This window comes from Harmonia axyridis, chromosome 5 (genome assembly GCF_914767665.1).
Source record: "Harmonia axyridis chromosome 5, icHarAxyr1.1, whole genome shotgun sequence".
Taxonomy (NCBI): domain Eukaryota; kingdom Metazoa; phylum Arthropoda; class Insecta; order Coleoptera; family Coccinellidae; genus Harmonia; species Harmonia axyridis.
Genome location: NC_059505.1, coordinates 38,406,675 through 38,420,379, shown reverse-complemented (window position 1 = coordinate 38,420,379; position 13,705 = coordinate 38,406,675). Strand labels below are relative to the sequence as shown.

The window sequence follows — 13,705 nt, the reverse complement described above, 5'->3', positions numbered from 1 at the left end:
TATTGTCGAAATGACGGTTTTTTCTACATTGCAGAGGGGTTTTCAAAATCTGTCATCTAGCCCATAAGGATGTTGCCTATATTTTGAAATTGCTTTTAATTTGTAGATAAGCCCCATATAAACACGAAAAAAAATATTTTCATGGAAAAATACCAATAAAAAATACGAAAATAAGAAAAGTTTTCAGAATTCCCGCTGAAACGCTCCATTCTGTCACGGTATTATGGTGACGTCACTGCATAAAAGAGTAACCACCATAGACAAACTAACTAGTTCATCTATGATCACCACGTGCTAACGGTTTGTCGAACGTAACTGATATCAGCTGATATTGACAGTCAAGTCGGTTATTATATCATCTGACGTTCTAAACCATAGATAAACTAGTTCTAGATGAGATTAGTTTGTCAATGTTCCAAACGTTTCAGTGCTATGACGTCAAATTGCCCTGATTGGCGTTCGCAGTCACGAGCTAGTCGATAAGAATTAACACAATTTAAATCAATTTTATCAAATTGAATTCAAGAAATCATATAATGAAAATGCTGTTTTAATATTTTAAAAACTGCCTTTAATGTGGAAAACCTAAATTCATTTGATTTTATTATATGACGCAACATCCCTATTGTCTAAATGACATTTGGTTCTTGGAAATCTTCTTCTTCTTCATCAGCCTTGGTTCTTGGAAATATCTGGAACAAATTCTTAAGTGCCAAGTCTGTAATTTTTAGGATAATAGAAATATTTTGCCATACTCTTCTTTTTACGGAATCTCCGACTGTCGGTATACGCGGTGTCCCACGTGCATGCCCCCCTTTTTTGCAGATAAAACCGCATTAGTCTTTTGCGCCAAACAGCGTAGCACCGTCGATAACTCTTCGGCGTCGTTATCACGCAACTGTATCCATCAGGGGGCGTTTAGAAGCGTCGCGTTGGCGTTGGGGCTCTCATTTGTCCTCCGAAGGTCCTGCCGTGTGTCAGCGTCGCGGGATAGCCGAGCGTCGGAACGCGGGCGTCGGAATTTTCGCGTATCACATCGGGTAGATTTATAAGTCAGGCGATTCTGGCTTGTGCTGTTGTTTCGTAGACACTTTAATTGGACGCGGTTCAGTTTTTTTCGGCAACATGTTGATATTGATGGTGGTGGCCGTCGCGATGGGAGATTTGTGGTCAGGTGAGTCGGGGGGTGGGTTCTGACCTTTAGGTATTTATAGATGGGTTTCGTTTTGATGGATCAGGTTGAATTTGAGGTGGTTTTATTGGCGTGTATATTATACAGGATAGAGAATGTGAAATAGAAATACATAGATATATTTTTGAAGGAAAATAGAAACATATACACAGGGTGTTTCGAAAGATATTTGAGTTCTTGTATTTTTTTTAAAAATGTCTCACCTTACTTCATTTTTCGTCAATTTTTTTTACATTGATCAAGTTTGATTTGAATTTTGTATTATTTTCCGCGAAGAAGGATATAATATGTATGAAAAAAGCAAAATCATGCTTAATTAGAAGTTGAATAAGAATTTGTATGATTCGAAAGTTGGTATATGAAGACAAGAAAAGTTTATTCCAATTAAAAATTTGCCTACAACTTTCGAATTCCAAAATTTATGTATAACGAAATAAATCAAAAACTTGCCAAATTCCTTCTTAATTTCCTAAATAAGTTTTCGATAGAAACTAGTGGCTTTCTAACGAAAATTAACAACATGTTGATATTGATGGTGGTGGCCATCGCGATGGGAGATTTGTGGTCAGGTGACTCAGGAGGTGGCTTCTGACCTTTAGGTATTTATAAATGGGTTTCAGTTTGATGGATCTGTTTGAATTTGGGGTAGTTTGTTTGGTGCATAGAGTAATGAATATAGGTAGAGGGAGTATACGCAATTTTTACATGTCCCCAAAATGGTTAGATTACGTTGTCGGATTGAGATATATTTTCAAATCCACAATTTTACTATATCGTTTTGAAATCCGATATTTTTCCTAATTGTCGAATTTATAATAAGCAGAATATTTATTATTTTCTGTATCTACCTGCTGAAATCCAAGGTTTGGCAAATTTTGCTCTCCTAGTGTCATCGGTTTCACGTCGTTTGTTTTCTGAATTTCTGATATATTTAGGTATTTATTTCAATATATTTAATTATTTATTTCAATATTTTTTTTTTATGAAACGTTGATTAACCTGAGACAAAAGAAGTGCGTTCTTTGTGGAGAAACTCGCGAATTGAGTGAAATATCTTATCACTGATATCTTTTAATTTCCGCGCGTTTCATGTCAAATTGGATAGTTCATGTTTGGGCGAAAATTTGCTTACTGAAAATGACATATGCTCTCTCTATCTATGTTTATTACTCAGAGGTTTGGCATGTGTATTATACAGGATGGGGGAGTTGAACTAAAAATACATATATTTTTGAAGGGAAATGAAAAAAAATATACTGGGTGTTTCAAAATTAGACACGAATTGAAGGAGATGTTGGTATTACTCATTTGGTGTCGATCGAGCCATATTCATTGATAACCGAAAATCAACGGTTTCCGAGATATTGAGTTCAGTTTCCATCGCAAAAAAAAAACAGTCTCTCTATATGAATTTCAAAGGCTTCAAATTACATAATCAGACTTTAAAGCAGATACATCAACCGAAACAAAATTAATGTATAATACCAAGAGGGAATTTCAGTGGTGAAAATTAACCCATAATTTCGCTATGAAATAAAATAAAGTAATGAAGTAGGTTGTTGGGATTGTAACTATAATATGACAGTACTGGTCGTCCAATATTGTAGATTGTGTGCATGCCTAAAATTCATGGAATGATATCGCAAAAAAAGAAAAGTTGAATAATTGTTTGAAAACACTATAAAATCAATTAACTATTGGAATTCGATTACTTCAAAACACTAGATAATAAATTCTTGCATAACATTTTCACTGTTTTCCCAATATGAATTCAATCACAGGAAAATGTATTCAACCGGAAACAATTGAATGATTGAGCTTCAAGTGGTGAAATGGAATTGAAAATATAAATCCACTGTTATTTACCACAGAAGCATCAATAACTCTGTGGAATTTGATCGGCTTCCATCTGTTGTTGCTATTAAAGTACAATCGCAGTTTTTTTTCCATTTGATCAAATTCTATTTGGTGAATGATAAGCAAATTTTTTACTTGTTGTATTGTTGAAATGTTTCTGATTTGGATTGAAGATGTAGTTTAGGTTAATCAAAATTTCTGTCCTTTTTCTATACCTCACGAAAATCAACTACTGTTCTTCCTGACTTCTTTTCTTGGTGTTTTTTAATTCGTTTATATTTCTTTCTGTTGTTATTATTTTAATAGAGTTTGTGTCTAATAGTCTCCAGACTTGGGTTTTTTCTTTCTGTATTTAAATGTATACTCTTTCTCCACATCATTCTAAGTATGGATTGAATCTTCTTCTTTTAGTACCTCTCTCTTAGTGAAATTGGTGACAACTTATAATTTTAGGCGGTGTGAACCAACGTTTGGACAGTCATTCCTGTCTAGTCTCTTATATTTTTTTTCTAATCATAAATGTATAACCAGTTTTTAACAATAAGGCTCCGAATTTCGGAAAAAAACGGCTTAAGTAAAGTTGTACGCCTATGTAGTAGTTTGAGAACAATTAGTTGTCGTAATTGCAAGTCACCCATCTTTTGTTTGACGAGGCGCCACTGCTTGCTTCTCTACAGAGCCTACGAAAAGGGAAAGTCTTTGTGTTTAATCTGTCTAGATTCGTTGAGAGAGAAATCACCTATAAAGCCACTCCTTCCAGTTTGTCAGACCTCTGAAAGGCTTCAGCTTCAGATTGAAAAGGCATTTGAGTTTTCCACCTATTATCTTTCATTATCTTCCTTGGGAAACTGTCTGGAAGTGGAAAATCACTTCCGGGAAATATTTGGCAATTAAGTGAGCAACAGTTGGAGCTTTCAGAGAATCTGGTTAAGGCATTTTTTAAGATTCCAGACTCCGACTCAGGATCAAATTTTAACTTATTCCCAACATGAATATTGTATTTTACTTGCATTTTAAGGACTTGCAGATCATTCGTTAGATTTAGAGTAATGGATTTTATAATGGTTGAATTAATTAAAATATAATTGATGCATCAAAATGCAATGCATCACTTTTTGCACATAGAGAGTTATTGTACTACAGTTTTTTGTGATTTAGTTGGAAGATATTTTCGAAGCATGTACCTGCATCAGAGCTGTGGATGTTGTTCCTTCATGAAAGCATTTCCAATATTTTCATGTTTTTGTTGCAAAGCCCCGGTGCTTTTTGTATCTCTAGTCGCCTCTTAACTCTACGCCAATGAATCAGAGTCATTTCCTGTTTTTCCGACTTTTCTCCACAAAAAAACTATTGTCGTAAAAAAAAGAGATCGAAGTATAAGTATTGATTACTTTGAGCCGAATATTGGTGTCTCGATAATATTGAAGTCATTTTTCTCGAAAACGTTCTAGCGGTTTTCAAGTAGGGTACTCTTTTTTGGGGAAAAGTCGAGATAACCATGTGATTGGTGAAGAGGTTAGGGGCGACATAATACCACCGAGAAGAACGCCACTGAGGCATTGTAGGAACTCAACCAAAACGAAAAATATTGGAAATCCTCAAATCACAATATCCTCAAAAATTCTCGTTTAGAATCCATAAAACAAAAAATGAACAAAAAAATGAGTTGGACAGCCTGTTTATCCGAAAATATTTTAAAGGAAGAACTTATTTTGAATGGAACTATCACTCCATAAATTTATGACCTAGACTTTTTAATCAATATGTAGTTGCTAATATCTAATCCGTATTTTATATTCTGTTTCCTTTGTTCAAGGTCGTAGAAATGGGGGGTAATTACCCCTCTCAAGATTTTCAAAATATAAAATGTCAGAATTCTCGCAAAGACGAAGAATGCAAATTTCTCCATAAATGAACCAATAATTATAATTTTACTTTCCTTTGAAATCGACACGTCAAAAAAAAATCGGTCCCCTTTACGGTTCATGAGTGTGTTACCGCTTTCAAGATGAGTACTTTTATTGCACTACGAGCTCGTCTTGGTCCGAGATTTATTATTTTCCTTTATGGATCCGCTTTCTCGGCATCGCCCCTTATTTGCCATCTGTGTTTTTTGCATTCGTCATCGGTATACACCTACCCGTTGTTTTCGGTTTTTTGTATCATCCTCGTCACAAAATTTCAATATTTAGTTATCGAAGAACTGAACTGAGTAATTCGCATCGAAAAATTATCTGGGCTGTGTTGTACAATTTATTGTGTTTCATTCAAATTGCAATATATTTGTGAAAACATCAGTTTTGAATTGACTATATTCACAGGGTGTTCCTAAATTGGAGGTACAAATGAAAATGACAGATTTCTTGAATCATTTCAAGAAAAAAGTCCCAAAACAAGAACCCGTAAACACTTTGTTTTTGAGATACAGGTGTTAAAAGTCAAGTTTTTTTCTCATAGCACCTTCCCTTCAAAAGATATTCAACTGGAATTGGCATAGATATTCCAATCTGAAGTTTTCATCATGTGATATTCTTATTTTGAATGCAAATCTACAGGGTGAATTTTTTCTGGAAGGGTCCCCGCTTCTTTCCTCTAGAATTATTTTTTGAACCACTGGTAGTTTAGAAAAAATTAAAAAGAAACTCTGGTTCAGTACTACGCTTTTTGGTTTGTTGTAGTTTTGTCAAATCTGCAATCGATTTCGAAAAACAAATTCAAGCAGCTCTCTATAGTAATTCTCAGGAAAATCGAAATTATTATAAAAATCCAGTTAGGTACCTGTGATCAATTGAAAGTTCTGATACTTATTTAACAACTATGTAGAGAAGATTAATAAAGATTCGATAAACTTGTTAAGCATCACAAAAAAATTGGAGTACAAGAAAAAGCCAGTATCTCGAAGACAAAGCGTTTGCGGGCTCATGTTTATGGGCCATTTCATTCTTAAAACTATCTAAGGAATCTCTCATTTTCCTTCGTAACTTCAATTCAGGAACACCCAGTATAAGATAAGAACAATCGAATTGATTATAAAAAAAAATATTTCGAGTAATTTGGTTTAAACTTCGTTATCAAACCTATTTTTCCCATATTATAGATATGAGTAAACAATGCCGTCAAACACTTTTTTTCGATTACCCCCCTCTAAGAAAAAAAAATCTACGCCCTAGCCTTTGTTTTTTGTCAAAATTTCTCAAATAAGTGGATTCGGAGAAATTCATCAGACAGTTGTTAAATCCCGATTACCAACCGTTTCAATTCACCGAATCCACAAATACAAACGAAAAAATCCAATTTACTTTCCTGTCTCATGTTCTTGTAGCTGCGCTAAACGGAACCCCATCAAAAATCCACAAAACGACCATTATATTCTCCTTAACAACGTAGGGAATTACCATACGATCGAAAAACTTTGGCAGAAAACGTATCATTCCTTTATTAATTTCGCTACAAGCCATTTGCATAACGGTGTACAGCCAGAGTTCCCCAGGGATGAAATATAGGATGGAACACATAAATTATTACCTCATGACGAGGGTAGATATATAAATTTCACGTGGTCGACTCGATGTTCGACCAGGACTTATTTCATATCGCTATGGATACCTAGAATTCTACGGATATGAGATGGGACAGATCAGACGTTCGAGGAAGATATGGGATTTGAGTCTTCTTGCAAATCCCACGCCTTAGCCAGTTGCTGGATATGCCAGGAGAAAGGCAAAAATGTAAGAAGTCGACTTTACACTTGAATCCCTCAGAAATATTTAAATTTAAGTGAATTCGCAATTCTTCGAAACGTTCTATTTTCCTAACCTAACTTAACCTCAAAGTTAGGTTGGGAATCAACCATATTGCGATCCTCATCTGTGAAGTACATATAATTTAATTCAAGAGTTTTTAAGAATTACGACACTCCTTATTATATTAGTTTGATTGAAAAGTCCCCGGTGTGATGCACATATAGAGATGCTAGTATTAAATCCATATGATTTTTAGTTAGTACCAACCTTCGAACGATATGTGTCAAAATTTGACAGCAGTGCGACCATTAGTTTGTGAGATATTGCGTTGTGAGTGAAGCGACTTTTGTTATTTGAAAAAAAAGGAAAAAAAGAATTTCGTGTGCTGATATACTACTGCTTTTTGATGGGAAAAAATACAGTTGAAGCAAAATCTTAACTTGATGAAGAGTTTCCGGCGTCTGCACCACAAATATCAACCATCATTGATTGGTATGCTAAGTTTAAACCTGGTGAAATGAGCACCGAAGACGGCGAACGCAGTGGACGCATAAAGAGGCTGTTACCGACGAAAAAATCAGAAAGTTCAAAAAACAAGTTTGAATGACCGTAAAGTGAAGTTGATCGAGATAGCAGACATTGTGAAGATATCATCTGAACGTGTACATCATATCATTTACGAATTTTTTTTTGTACATGAGAAAGCTGTGTGCAAAATAGGTGCCGCGCGAGCTCACAATCGATCGAAAGCAACAACGTGTTAATGATTCTAAGCAGTGTTTGAAGCTGTTTAAGAGCAATAAACCTGAAATTTTGCGTCGATATCAGACAAGGGATGAAACATGGCTTCATCATTTCACTCCGGAGTCCAATCGACAGTCAGCTGAGTAGACTGCACACGATGAACCGAATCCAAAGCGAGAAAAAACACAACAGTCAGCTGGCAAGGTTATGGCATCAGTGATGCGCAAGGTATAATATTCATTGAATATCTCCAAAAGGGCAAGACCATCAACAGCGATCATTACATAGCGTTATTGGATCGTTTAAAGGATGAAATCGTTAAAAACGGCCCCATTTGAAGAAAACAAAGGTGTTCTATCAAGACAATGCGCTGTGTCACAAATCAATGAAAACAATGGCAAAATTGCATGAATTGGGCTTTGAATTGCTTTTGCATCCACCGTATTTGCAAGGTCTGGCCCCCAGCGACTTTTTCCTGTTCTCAGATCTCAAAAGAATACACGCTGGAAAACAAATTAGCGCCAATGAAGAAGTAATCGCCGAAACTGAGGCCTATTTTGAAGCGAAAGACAAATCGTACTACAATAATGGTATCGAAAAGTTGGAAGATCCCTATAATCGCTGTATCGCCCTTGAAGGCAACTATGTTGAATAATAAAATCGAATTTTTCCAAAAAAATGTGTTTTACTATGGTAGACCGGAGACTTTTCAATTGGCCTGTTATAAACTTTTTTTTTGTCTCAACATGTACTGAAAGCAACACCCTTTTCCCCATATTCCATACATTTCCATTGTGCAGGCAATGCCCCAATAACGATAGAAACCGATGTAAGGGAAAATCCTGCATTTCATCAACTTTATTGGCATTGCAAACTATCTCCACTCAGATCGTAGGAAGAGGGAGGATGCAAAGTTGATATTTCTATCGCGATAAACTGAGTCATCGTTGGCATGGTGGAACTGGGGAAAATTCCTTGCTCCGATACAGTTCGCCTGCTTTACTCTGTAAATATTTGTATACTTTCTCATTGGACGGGTCCGTTACTGTAATAGGGTGACATGTTTTCGATTGCAGATTTTTCCTGTGATTAGGGTTCGTTTGGGAAGATGGCATCTTATTGCTTAAAGGGAGATTATAGCTGATAAAGCCTTGAGGAATCACTTTAGTTTTCTAATCAGTATATATTCTTTTGAGATAGAGCAATACAAAAAATTATCAACTACAAACAACAAAGCATGTGTAGATGTAATCTCAGTACTAGCAGAGAAAATTTAAACTGGGCATCATATATTTCAACGTATGGTAGATACAAGAGTACAGATAAAAACCTCAGCAAAAACTCTGTCTCCCCGTATAGGTGTAGTGATTGGTTTGTGTATTTGGTTACAGAAGAATCTAACATATTTATATTGAAGGGCTTTCTCTTCATCCAGAACAAAGTCTTCTCCATCCTTTCTCTTCACGGACGGTTGACGATTTTATAATTAAATCCTAAAACAAAAGAGAGAAGAACCAGAAAGGAGTCTTAAATGTTAGTTTCCATTATATTAATTTGAAGTTAGCGACCCATTCTAAAAAAGAACCTGAAACTGAATGGATAGCTTGGAAACCACCATGAAATTTATAAATTGGACAAGTATCCACCAAGTAGTTAATTGTTTCTTCTATACCACACTCACATAGTGGGCTATCAATAGAATGCTTTTTGAAGAGCATACTTTTGGAACGACCATAACCATTCCTAAGTAGATTTAAAAAACAACAAATTTCCTTAGGAAGACTAAAACCTATAACTTTCTCTGAAGGATCAACGATAAGACTTTTGTTGAAGACATTACAAGAACTCCATTGCAAACGACAAATTTTCTTGTCACTTTCATCAGATTGAAGGAAGGTATTAATCCATAAAGGTTTGCGATTTAATCTGGCAGTTCTATTATCTGGGAGTTAAGATACAATTGGAAATAAGTTCGGGTAGAAATGCAATTTTTACCAAGATTTCTTGACTGAGACCTGTCTACGAATATGAGGTATATAGAAAAAACCTAATGAAACGAAATGGCGAATGCGCATGTGTCCTCAAGTATAGGGTGTTTTTTTAGAGCTATAGAACTTTAAATTGCAATGAAACAACGATGAATTATTCGATTGACATTAATTTTATTTATCAAGATAATCTTGTGGCATTACATTTTGAATATGATTTCTGGCATATGACCGTCACGGCTGGCTCGGATGTAGTCCAATCTGGACTTCCAATTTTCGATGACTTTTTCCAACATTTGTGGCCGTATATCGGCAATAACACGGCGAATGTTGTCTTCCAAATGGTCAAGGGTTTGTGGCTTATCCGCATAGACCAATGACTTTACATAGTCCCACATAAAGTAGTCTAGCGGTGTTACATCACAAGATCTTGGAGGCCAATTCACAGGTACAAAACGTGAAATTAGGCGGTCACCAAACGTGTCTTTCAATAAATCGATTGTGGCACGAGCTGTGTGACATGTTGCGCCGTCTTGTTGGAACCACAGCTCCTGGACATTATGGTTGTTCAATTTAGGAATGGAAAAGTTAGTAATTATGGTTCTATACCGATCACCATTGACTGTAACGTTCTGGCTATCATCGTTTTTGAAGAAGTACGGACCAATGATTCCACCAGCCCATAAAGTCAGTTTTTCTGGATTTAACGGTGTTTCGACATACACTTGAGGATTAGCTTCACTCCAAATGCGGCAGTTTTGTTTGTTGACGTAGCCATTCAACCAGAAGTGTACTTCATCGCTAATGGATGTAATGCGCGATACGTATTCCGCACAGAACCATTATTTTCGAAATAAAATTGCACTACTTGCAAGCATTGTTCAGGCGTGAGTCTATTCATGATGAATTGCCAAACCAAACTGAGAATAAATCACTTGATAACTGTTAAATCTGTCGCCATCTTGAACAGTAATGCCAACTTAAAGTTATATACTTAGAAAAAAAACACCCTATAGATATTCAAGACATTTTTAACCGCATGTCCTCCGAACACATTTCGCCACAATCTGTGTAATTTTCGACGTCACTCAATAAGTTCCAAGCCTGGCCAACAGATGGCACTACCAGTACATACCTTGTTTTCGAATAATTAAACTGAAAAAATTATTGATAGCTGGGACACTATGTTTTTCTGACCAAATGTAACAGAACCAAAGAACAATGACTTTAATAGTTTCTCATATTAATGACTGTTCACTATCCTGAGTAATCAAGATTTTACGTTTTGTATTGTTGAACAATGGAGAACAAATGAGAATTTTCAGGGGCCTCTAGCATCAAAACTGGGCTATAGAAAAACTTGGACCTATAAAACTCTTTGTTTGGAGAGACTTGGACTATAACATATCAAAAATTCATCCAATTTGAAAGGATGCCACTTTCTCTAATAAAGTGTGTGGTATCATTCAAATAGAAATTCTATGTTGAAATAGCGTATATCCATTTATTCATAAACATCTTATGCAAAACCCCCGCGAAAAGATAAATTGGTGATGTAATCTCAACTCAAAACCCTAAAACAGAATTTTAGATCCATACTTTCTAACTAACAGCTCGTTTCAAACGAAATTGGTATCCGGTGAAACATGTTTGAACGAGCCAGTGTAACCTGCACTCACACGTAGCTCCTTCAAGGCCCCATCAGACTACTTGATGCCCCAATATCACTTTCCTATTATCCTGGCGGTTTCGAATAAGGCGTAAATGAGGACCTCAAGGAACAATGAAACCTGAACCTCTGCCTGAATCAAAGTCAACGAATGGTTTTTCATTCACATTTCCCTAGTAAAGGAGATCGATCGTCACGCGCTAATGATGCTGGGAATTCACAGGTTATAAATCTTTAGTTGGCACCAGTGGCTGCTCGTCAGTGGAAATATGAATTTCCTCTTTTTATATATTTTGTTGCACTTCTCTTTGAGAGCGCTGGTTTTGAAATTTTGAGCCTCTGTCGGCGAATATCTCACTCGTTGTTATATTAACTGACAAAGAAACTGAAACACCCTGTTTAATTTAAGTTTTTTTGGTAAAACATAGATAGGATAGCAAGGAGTAAAAGAATGAATTTGGAAAAAAAATTGTGAAGGAGATCCAAAGTCGATGTTTATTTCTTGTTCAAATGCCTAGAGCACGTGAACGCGGAATTTATTGCCAGCTAAGTGAATTTGAAAGAGGTTGTATTATTGGTCTACGAGAGGCGGGGTTGTCATTTCGAGAAATCGCTAACCGTACGAACAGAAATCCAACTACTATTATGAGATGTTGTCAAGCGTGGTTTGATAATGCCCAAAATAGAAGAAGAGTAGGCACCGGACGTCGAAGGGGCACAAATGAAGTTCAATATCGACGTCTAAGGCTTATGGCCATTAGAGACCGATTTGCGAAAACTCGATCTTTGGCTGATGAGTGTTTAAGGGAACAAGGCCATCCTGTAACTTTCCGAACAGTTTACCGCCGGAAAAGGTCTTTAGGACTGCAGCATTATCGACCCCATCTTGTGTTACTTCTGACGGTTGAGCATCGCCGGCAACGATTACAGTGGTGCAGAGAACGTCAACATTGGAATGTGGAATGGCATCAGGTCGTCTTTTCTGATGAATCTCGATTCTTCTTGGGTGCACATGATGGCCGAAGAAGGGTGAGACGACGTCGGGGAGAAAGACGTGAACCTCAGTTTGATGTTGAGCGTCATGTACACCGGACATCAGACGTTATGGTACGAAGTGATATTGTACATGCAAGTAGGTCACCTTTAGTCTTTATTCGGGGTAACATGACAGAGCTGCGTTACCTTCAAGAAATAGTGAAGCCATATGTTCTCACATATCTAATCGGCTCGAGAATCCAATATTTCAGGAAGATCATGCCCGATTACATGTTGCCAGAGCTAGTTTAAACTTTTTCGAAGCGACCCATGTGAATCTTTAGCCATGGTCGCACAGATCCCCCGATCTTTCACCCATAGATCATATTTGGGACATCATGAGTGGAAGGTTTAGAAATTTATCCCAGCCCTCACGGACTTTGGTGGCTCTGGGACATGAAGTACAGATAGCTTGGGATAGTATCCGTCAAGAAGAAATGGACCATCTTATTGCATCAATGTCAAGACTTGTTGGGGAGTGTATAGGTAATCGCGTTAGACAAACACATTATTACCGAATTTATTAAAAATAATAGTAAACCCTTCATTTTTTTCTCCAAATTTCAATAATTCACTGCCTTCTATACCATCTATCTTCTACCGAAAAAAATTAAAAAAGCTCCTTCTGGTTATTGCAGTTTCTTAATCAATGAGTAGGTATATCTATGTGAAGTAGTCTTAAATTCTTTTTCTCCTCTTACATCTCCTGAATCGACGAACTGCGTAGTCCATCGTGTATTTTATTTTAACGTCAGTACGTTATTCATTTGGTTGGGTTAGAAATTCTGATGTATTCTTCTACTTCTGGAGAAGCATACAACTTTATTCAAAGGCTCCCACAACTATAATTCCATTCAACATGAGAAAAAAAAGCAATATACTTAGTTGAAAAGAACCTAAACGAACAACATAAGAATCCATACAATTGTAAAAACTTTCAACTAAGAATACTCCATCTGAAATATACCCATTCTTAAAAAACTTCCTGCTCCTCACCAACTTATCGAAGCAGTTACGTGCTCCAAAAATGAATTATTCAGGACCCTATCCACATTCCATAACCGCTCATTTTCAAACCGCGAATAAAAATAAACTTTTTAATCCCGAATTCCCAGTCTCGAACAGTCCTACATTACAATTGGGAGGTCCAGGACTCCAACCGGGAACAGTGTTCGATAATCAAATCACCACCAAACTGGGAACAAACTATCCAGACTGTAATAACAAACGTCCCACATTATCCAGTTCCAGGGGATGACTCAGATATTTGTGTGTCGACATTCACGTCTGCAAGTCTGCACCCCTCTCCTCCAACCCCTGAAAGAGGGATGAGGGGCTGCGAGTCATCTTAGGATGAAGTGATTCACGTCTGGTGAAGACCTTTAGTTGGGTGAAGAATGCTGGGATTGCTTGGATGGTGATGGATTTGGGTAATTTGTGTTATATGACTAATAGAGGAGTTAATAGAGCAAGGAAG

The 13,705-nt window shown here is 36.6% G+C and overlaps 1 protein-coding gene across 1 annotated transcript in view; it reads left to right on the top strand.

Moving 5' to 3' along the window:
- The first annotated feature begins 905 nt into the window (after positions 1-905).
- The window catches only part of LOC123680653 (proto-oncogene tyrosine-protein kinase receptor Ret), a 66,379-nt gene continuing 53,579 nt past the window's right edge, over positions 906-13,705 (top strand). Inside the window, exon 1 of the mRNA XM_045618654.1 lies at positions 906-1,174. Within this exon, the coding sequence (XP_045474610.1) occupies positions 1,126-1,174 (49 nt within the window). The 5' untranslated portion in view covers positions 906-1,125. The remainder of the gene's footprint in view (positions 1,175-13,705) is intronic.